Genomic DNA, 9,203 nt, shown 5'->3' with positions numbered 1-9,203 from the left:
CTTCTTGTATCTATCAATTTAGCTTGTCTATTGTGTTTAGGTAAACTAACTATTTTGTTACAATTTGTAAACTGTTGAAATAATAGTGGTGGTCGGGAGCCTGTAAATCCTGGTCGGAAATGTTGAGTGCTGGACGGGCCCGTCCACTGCCGACCAGCGTGGTGACATCCCTGAGTGATAATAAATGATTATTAAAGAGAAGAAATGACACTTTTCAATAAGAAAATCATGTGATACGTCTTTATTTTTCAACACTAAAAATAATTTACAGGGGTGGATCTAGAGATGTCTGAAAGTGGGGGCTGACTGAGATAACACCACCCTAGGGGGTCCGGGGCATACCCCCACAGCAATTTTGTCTTCTAGATGCCCAAAATAACCTCATTTTGGGCTATCAATTTTTTTTTTTTTCTTTTTTTTTTTTGCTTGCACATCCCCACCCCCTAAATCCGCCCCTGATTTAAGTAAAACACTTGCTCATCCTTACTGTCTAATCTGACAGGGAAAGTCTGACAGCTATTGAGTTTGACTCTGGATGTAAACAATGGGAGTAACAGCGCCAAGAAAAAAAGTAAGATAATTTGCATACTACACACACCTACAGGTGCATGATCTACAGAAAAAGCAGAACGGAGGGAGTGGCGAAATAAGAAGTAATATTGTAAACATATGAAAGAAGCCCGACTCTTACTCAAACCAGCTGCATGAACAAAGATGTACTTGTAGCATTGTATGCGTGCACTTGATGTGAACACAAGCATATTGTGCTATTTTTGGCCCAAAACATTGGATAACAACTTGACTTTGACTGTTTTTAAAACAATTTTTGGGACTTTTTTGTGCACCAAGCCTCTTAGTTTTTACAGCCAGGCCTTGCTGAAGACTGTGCCGGTAATTCTAGGCAAATAATTGCATCGCATTCTATAGTGATACATTTGTGGAAGTGCTTCACAATTAGTTTAAAACGTGTTGCATTTTGCGATGCGATACTGGGACGTTGTTGATATACATCGCTGTTTATATATGCAGTCAAATGACTTAATTGTGTATTTCTTTATGTACTATATTTTCTGATTTTAACCATGCAAAGTACATGTTTTATCTATTGGTTGTCTCAAAATTTTATTCAAACGTGTTTGCTATTAAACAGTCTGCATGTATTGTTAAAGCAAATGCCCTTAAGGTAGTCACATACAGCAATTTTTACATTAAGCTTGGAATTAAATTAATATTACAATAGATTACAATATTGCAAAGATTGTTACAACCATTTCTAAGTTTGTCATGTAATGCAATTATGCATGGAAATCTGTATCTGAATATGCTTGTAAAATTAAATACTTGAGCCAGGCATAAACTGAGTATTATAACCGAAGAACCCATGTTGTAAAAGAAAAAGAAAGAAATTGGTAACATAAGAAAAATAAGGTAAGATAAGAAAAGGGAACCTGCCTAGATACACCACTGAGTGTCACAAATCGCTCAGTCATTAAGCTTACCTGTGAATGTGAAGGGCAGTTCTTTTTTCGCTTTCTCCATCACTTCTTTTCGCTTCTGAAAATAATGAAAATATTTAGTTTTCAATAACATATTTTATATAAATTCAGTTAATACTAAACATGTTTTTTTTGGGTGCACTTCAATATATAACGCATGAAGTTGAGCAACTAAGATTCGAACCCAGGACCTTATGCTGTCTATGCAGACGACTTAACCAACTGGGCCACTGAGGCTTTGTTCAGAATTCAAATCTGATTCATCCATTGCGCATTCATATATCAATTTAGTTTTCAATAACATATTTTATATAAATTCAGTTAATACTAAACATTTTTTCGAACCCAGGACCTTATGCTGTCTATGCAGACGACTTAACCAACTGGGCCACTGAGGCTTTGTTCAGAATTCAAATCTGATTCATACATTGCGCATTCATAGTTGAACAGCACTAATTCTTAATGCACAGCAAATAACAGAGATCAATAAAATACGCCTTCTTCTTAAGGATTTAACGACAAGATGACATCTATGAAAAGATACTTTATTTTATAAATAAATCATGGTACATAGAGATGAACTCCAAACCGTCTTTCGGCAATCCTGCAATAATAAATTTTCAACGTTAAAGAAGAGGAATCTGCAAGTGTGAAAACTATTTTTGTATATAAAATAATTCATTGAAATAAAATTATCTATTAAGTTGATATAAACATAATGATGAAACTTCTAAAAAGAAATACCTTTACTGTTTCTTTTCTTTTTTGTATAATTTCTTCCATTTGTTCCTTTGCAATTTCTTCCTCTTCTGATTCATCATCCTCATCCTCCAGGTCTTCCATGTCATCTTCCTCATCATCTGAAGCATCACTTTCACCCTCACCTTCATTCTCACTCTTATCTTCATTTTCCTCTTCATTAATGTTGTCTTCCTCATCCTCACTTTCACTTTCCTTTTCTCCTGTGTATAGGAATTTCAAAAAATTAATGAATAAAGGAATTAATTATTTGGCTTAAAAAAAAACAAACTACAGGTTTAGAAAAGTCTTATAAAACATTTTCTTTTTCAGGTGTCATAACATGCATCCACAAAATTTAAATATACAAATTAGTGTAACACCAGGTACACATTTATGCTGATGAGTAAAGAGAGATAAACCTATATAAAAGGCTATTTGCAAATAAAGCAGTGGTGGATCAAGAAAGGTAAGACAGAGGGGTCCCAGGGACGGCCTTTCTACATGAAGTAGGTCCACACCACCTCTGCCCCATCATAGTTGGGGCTGATGCACAAACATTTATGGCTTTAGCACCACTATGCCTGGAAATGGCTCTCTCAGACTTAAACTTGAACATAATTTTCTTTCATCCCCCCACCAATATTTAAAAAAAAAAAATTAGGAGGGGCCCTAACTGGCTTGGCCACTCCTTGAATATGCCGCTACAAACAATAAAAATATACAATATGTTACCTTGTCCAAGCAGGCTTGGGTCCACTAGTTTACCATCATGATAACTGAGCATTTTTGCAGATTTCTTGTTACTTGACAGATCATAGCTATAAAAGGAACCAGTTTCAAACCCTGATAAATCGTCAAAAACAAAAACAAACTCCATTCTCGAAGCATTAACTTGTCTATTTCAAAATTCCTAAGTAGATATTTAATATAAATTTGTATGTTTGTATACACTTTGAGCGCCAGATGTTTTTTACCGTAATCCAATGAGAAACTTGAGTTTTGAGCAGATTTTCATGGAATTTAAAATGTTCCTGAGTATGATACCATTTGTTTTATTTAATGACTATTGTAACATTTAAATATGGCTACTTTTCTCAAATTTAGCTCAAAAAATGCAAAAAGCATGAATTAATGAGCTTTGAAAGGAAGATTTTTCACCACATGTGTGGGCATGGAGGAATTAGTAATTCCTCTATGGTGTGGGTAGGTGAGTGATTTCAATTCAAATAATATTTTCAGTCGGTCTAGACAACCCTAATAGCTCCCTCTATTCAATTATACAAAAAAACTAAAGACAAAAATCTATGGCTTAGGCTTTCAAACAATGGGTAACAAAAGATGGAGATTTCAGTTTTTACTGCGACGTTATTAACAAATTTGAATGCCAATAAGTATACCAAAAAATAATTAAAAAATGTTACATAGGATGAATTTCAGGAAAATTTTGTTAGGCTGTTGTATGTCCATATATACTCATGATGTGCCTATATATGGTCATGATGTGATGTCATCATGACCATATTTAGGCATGTCACAAGTTTTTTTCTCAAATAACATTTGATAGTCAGGAGAGTGATTAAGATGTATTTACCCATCACATAGGCTGTCAGCTGATAGATGAGTGGCCTGTTTCCTTTGTACATCCTCCTCAAGTATTCCTTTCATCCTTCGCTGTCGATCTTCTTCAAGCTTCTCCAATCTAAGCTTTTCCAATTTCGCAATCTCCTCTGGGGTCTTCAATCTATCTGTAGCCTAATGAAAAATATAGAGACAAAAAAAAAACCATAATCAAAACCCAAAGACAAAAGATATAGAAACAATGACAGCTCATAGAAAAGAAATAAATTTCACAAATAGGAGATAAAGTTCAGAGTTCATGGTAACATACTTTGGCTTTCATGTCGTAAAGCAGACTTCGGACGGCAATGTCGTAATCATCAGATTTTGTCACTTCGGTATCCTCTTGTTTTCTCTAACAAATAATTTTAAAAAATGATATGAAAGGTAAGCATTACATAAGAATTATAAAGTGTATACATAGTACAATTATATCCATCGAAGAACAATACTCTATATCTTGAATTGTTAAAGATATATTGTCCCATGCTAAATAGCAAAAAAAATCATAAAAATATTTTTCGAAATTAACTTGCCCATTTTGAAGTAACATAAAGTTATCTTGAACTTGAACATAGAAATTAGTGCATTTAAAAAATGTCTACCCATCAGTTTACAGTAAAAAATGATAGAAACACTTCCAGTCTGAGTCACTGGAAGTGTTTTATTATTTTTATTATTATTTTTTGGATTAAAAATAATTCAATAATTCTTATGCACAAGTTAATAATTATCATAAATGAAGAGAATTGGAAGTAAGAAGATTAATTTCAATCAGATTATAATGAAAAAAACAATTATCAATCGATCAACTGTTGCAAAAACTGAAGATAAGAATCTTGGAACTTACTTTTGCTTTTGATAGCAGCTGACTGACAGCTTTCCACTCATCATCAAGTTTCTCTCTCATGTCAGTCACTTCTTCCTTCTCTTGTTTTCGATCATACTAAAAAAAACCAACACAACAATTAAATTGTTCACATTTAATATACAACGGTGACTATAAAAGCTAAAATGTTCATCATTGTTGTTAAAAATAATTGACGAGGTGCACTTAACTCGATTTCCCCAGTTAAACATTTTATTGGCTATATTGTATATAGACTTTAAGAATTTTCATCTAATCTCCTAGTTGAATATTATTTCTCTGAATTCTTGGCTTAGTAAGTTCTTAGGAGATTATAAGTGCTATTTTCCCACTCAGGTATCTGCTGTCACATATACCTGAGCCAAACAAGACCTGCACTATTGTAGTAAGTTAGTTCCTTGAATAAACTCCCCCTAAATGGCTGTAAACAAATCTTAAATGGAAGCAACATCATTCTCAACATATTCTATTCCAGTGGACTTATATTTTTCTAACTTAACTAAGTCTTTGTAATCACGCAATAACACATTTTGACCGTAATTATGTGTTGTAGTTCTATATTTACAGTGAATTTAAGATGTGTTTATTTGAGTACATACATATCAATTTTACATACACAAAAAAAAATAAACGAATGCCTGTCTTGAATAAACGCCTCCACAAAAACCCTTCTCAACAATAAACGTCTGGTGCGTTTATTTGAATAAATACGGTATAAAACAAAATGCTTTAATTCATCTGGCTGTATTTGGTAGCCATCAAATTTCTAACTAACTAAAAACTTACCTTTTCTCTTTTTGATTTTGCAATTATCTCATCAAAAATCTCCTCTCTGCTTTTTGGTTTGCTTTCCTAGTAAGAACAAAGATTGAAAATAACTTTCAGAAAATGACTGTTGGTGAAGATTCCTTTCAAAGAATGCTAGACAAATTTTACTACGGATTGGTGTTCGATAATGATGACAGAGCAAAATGCATGGGACGAATATTCAACTTTAATATGTTTGTTAGCTTACCTGTGACTCTGGCTTTTTACGAGTGAGCAGTCCACCAAAATGTTCCTGTTCTACGTAATCCGCTACAGAATATAAAAAAAAAATTAATAACATTTTTGGCAAACGGGTATAGTATTCAAAACATATTTTTACTACAATTTCCTTGAACTTTTTTACACTTGAAAACCCTGAATGTGTGGTTTTTCGAAAAGTATAAAAATATATATGAAAGAATAGCCATTATGGCATTATTTAAAAAATTGCATAAAACAGTATATATATCTGTCTCTTATACACATCTAGATGTGTATAAGAGACAGGATCCGGGATGTTCCTGCCAAGGAGAGTGGGTTTAAGTGAAAGGTTTAAGGATGTAGGTGTCCAGTGAGTTTTTAGCCATTTTTATCTGTCTTGATATTTAAAATTTAAAGGCTGGTAAACATATTGACTTTGACTTGTGTCTTTCCTGTTGCTGTTGTGTTTTATCTTCAAAAATGAAATTTAAAAAAAATATTTTTTGAGTTCACAAGTGGAAAATAACTCAAAACGGGACTGACCATTTAATTTTCCATCTTCATCATGGTCACTTTCCTCTTGATCCTCAAATTGTTCGATATCGGCTATTGATTGACCGTAATGGGTCAGATCTTCTTCTTCGTTCAAGTTATAGGCTGCTGATTTTTCATGCGATTTCTAGAAAAAAAAACCAGTAATAAAAAAAAAAAAGTTTTGGAAAATTCATGTGTATTGTTTAATATCCATATAAACTATATAAAGTTATCAAACGATTAGAAAGTAATTTTTAAAGAACATGTAGCACTGCTATATGTTATTACTATATTCCCTCTGTAACAATTGTAAATTAGTTTACCGCACTTGTAATATCCATTGGAATAGCGCCACCAAGGAATGAAAAGTGACCTTCCTCCCTTCCCATGTGCTACCTAACATAACACAAGTGTGCACGGCTTGCTCCAAAACTAAGTTTAATAATAATAATAATAATAATAATAATAGTGTAGTTTTATATAGCGCACATATCCATCTAATGTAAGATGCTCGACAGGGCACTTGATATGTGGACTAGGAACTCAATCAAAGACTTTCTTTGCCCCTAAGGGTCCCTTCGTGTCTGTGCTACCCGGTACCACCAACTCTTGTTGTCCAACACAGGGGCTGTCTGTTCCAGTACACTGGGGTATCTCCCTACTCGTCTCGAAGGATGTACTGGGTTCTTTATAGTGCACACGAGCCATTGTATACACTGGGCCTACGGTTTATAGTCCTTATCCGAGAAGACTTGTTCTACCACCAGAACCAGAGGCGAGCGTGCCGTTCGAATCAGCACCAATAAGTTTTATGTTGATCTACTTGTTTAAACGTTTTCTTTCTGGCTGAATACACTTTTTATATAAATTTCTAGGATTTTTAAATGCCATCTTAAGAGTTTTTGTAGTGAGAAAAGATTATGCAAAATTATGTCATCGCCATAAATCGGGTTCGTAAAATAGAGAGGCATAATTGGGAGATTCATAGAATGCCATTTCCGTAGCCGCTGCTAATTAGGGGCTTGATTCAACACTGACCACTAAACGCAAGCAGGTGGTTAGGATGCCAGGCTAATTTCTGAACGTCGTTGGTTCGATTCCCATCTGAATCACTTGTGAGATTTTCTTCACAAGTATTTGGGAACATACTGAGCATTCAATATCATTTCAGGTATAGGGCAAAACATTATTCCTACTCACAAGCTATAACAAATCATAATTACCTGTTTCTCAAATGCAAACCTCTGCATCATCTTCTCCTCAACTGACATATTAGGATCATTTTCCCCAAGCCTTTTGTCAACAAACAAATTTGATTTTTTTCTGTTCAGATATTCTTTCAATAGTGTTTCCTTTCTCTATAGTGAAAATATATTAAGTGTAATTAAATTTAACCTACAGAAAAAAATTTGTCATGTGAACATGGAAACGAAGTGGCATGTTTTTTTACTCTGGGGCTTTCACCTTGTCAAGACAGTACTTTAATGTTTTTCTCTTTTCACGCAGAAGTATAAAAAAATATTTCAAGATACAATGTATATTGTCTTAATAAACAGAAATTATTTTCCACTGGCAATACAGAGTGTACTAAAAACATTCAGAATACGTAATTGTTAAATTTATAATATAATGTTTGAAAACGATAAATAGTGATAACAAACATAAATTTTCTATTCAGAAACGAGGTAATGCCATCAGAGGTACAGGTGTTGCATTACCCATGTTCGATAACCTTGAACTAATACTGACACCGGTACATAGAGACAATCTTCCTTGAACATACTGTATTGGCACTTAGAGGATGCTGCATTACACACTTGGAGGGAAAATTGGATTTACAAGATTTTCAACACCAACAGTTAAAGTTAATAAATAACAATATTGGAAGGCAATACTGTTGTATGTTTTATTTTAGTGAACATTATGGTAATTTAAAAATTTCTTCAAAGGGCGGAAAAAAAAAAAAATATATATATATATATATACAGTATATATTTTTTTTTCTCATTTAGCAAAGTAGTTCTGCTAAAAGCATCTAGGGGAAGAAAACGAAAGTTGATTGACAGATTAAAAAAATGTGAGTGCGGGAGAATTAAAAAGTAAATGATGGCGCCCTTAGGTTATCTCTCAACTTTGTATCGCATGGTCGTATAAAGAATGTGGTGTTAGAATGTAAACAGATCAGAATTGCTTGGTAATATACTAAATACAGGTCTCCTTCTAATTAAAGACCTTTCCAACTTAAGACCACCTCTAATTAAAGACCACTTTTCTGTGGTCCCATATTAACAAATGTCTTTATCTTCATTATTCTGATTAGAGACAGAAGCTGCTACAGACCATGAAAATCCCGGTCCCATAAGTGGTCTTTAATTGGAGGGAGACCTGTAATTATTAAATTGTGATGAAGAAATGAAGATTTTTTATTGGGAGATGCTATGACAGTACGAGGCGCTAAATGTACTTTCATTATTTAAAAAATTATATGCATATAATTCATTATTTAATATATTATTTAACATTTGTTCATTATATACATATAATTAGTTTTGCCTCTGACAATTATATATAAATAATCGGTGGAGCGATTTTCATTATTTATAAAAAATTAAAACTAGCAAAACATTATTTATATATAATTTGAACTAGCCAAACATTATTTATAAATAATTGAAGTGCCGATAGTCATCATATATAAATAATGATTTTACTCAAAAGTCATTATTTATCAATAATTATTTTAACATCATATTATTTATATAAGGAAAATCGCTCCACCAATTATTTAGATGCTCTGTCGATAATAGACCATTTTGGTATTGTAGGGTGTGTTGCTGTCTTTTAATTTCAATACGTATTTGGAGAGTACAGTGCCTGTCTCTTATACACATCTAGATGTGTATAAGAGACAGATCGTAAAGTGGGAGCCCACACCAGCC

General features: G+C 33.2%; 1 protein-coding gene across 1 annotated transcript in view; it reads right to left on the bottom strand.

The window, feature by feature from the left end:
• The window catches only part of LOC117107065 (nucleolar protein 14-like), a 21,849-nt gene that overhangs the window by 8,719 nt on the left and 3,927 nt on the right, over nucleotides 1–9,203 (bottom strand). The window contains exons 3-12 of the mRNA XM_033248590.1: nucleotides 7,488–7,622; nucleotides 6,274–6,409; nucleotides 5,738–5,799; nucleotides 5,509–5,574; nucleotides 4,705–4,800; nucleotides 4,126–4,209; nucleotides 3,829–3,989; nucleotides 2,970–3,055; nucleotides 2,241–2,458; nucleotides 1,500–1,554 (exon numbers count right to left, since the gene is read on the bottom strand). Of these exons, the coding sequence (XP_033104481.1) occupies nucleotides 1,500–1,554; nucleotides 2,241–2,458; nucleotides 2,970–3,055; nucleotides 3,829–3,989; nucleotides 4,126–4,209; nucleotides 4,705–4,800; nucleotides 5,509–5,574; nucleotides 5,738–5,799; nucleotides 6,274–6,409; nucleotides 7,488–7,622 (1,099 nt within the window). The remainder of the gene's footprint in view (nucleotides 1–1,499; nucleotides 1,555–2,240; nucleotides 2,459–2,969; nucleotides 3,056–3,828; nucleotides 3,990–4,125; nucleotides 4,210–4,704; nucleotides 4,801–5,508; nucleotides 5,575–5,737; nucleotides 5,800–6,273; nucleotides 6,410–7,487; nucleotides 7,623–9,203) is intronic.

Source organism: Anneissia japonica, unplaced genomic scaffold (genome assembly GCF_011630105.1).
Source record: "Anneissia japonica isolate Jap-2015-1 unplaced genomic scaffold, ASM1163010v1 scaffold288048_len465947_cov159, whole genome shotgun sequence".
NCBI lineage: Eukaryota > Metazoa > Echinodermata > Crinoidea > Comatulida > Comatulidae > Anneissia > Anneissia japonica.
Note: the sequence above shows the minus strand (reverse complement) of the source record. Positions and strands in the feature narration are given on the sequence as shown.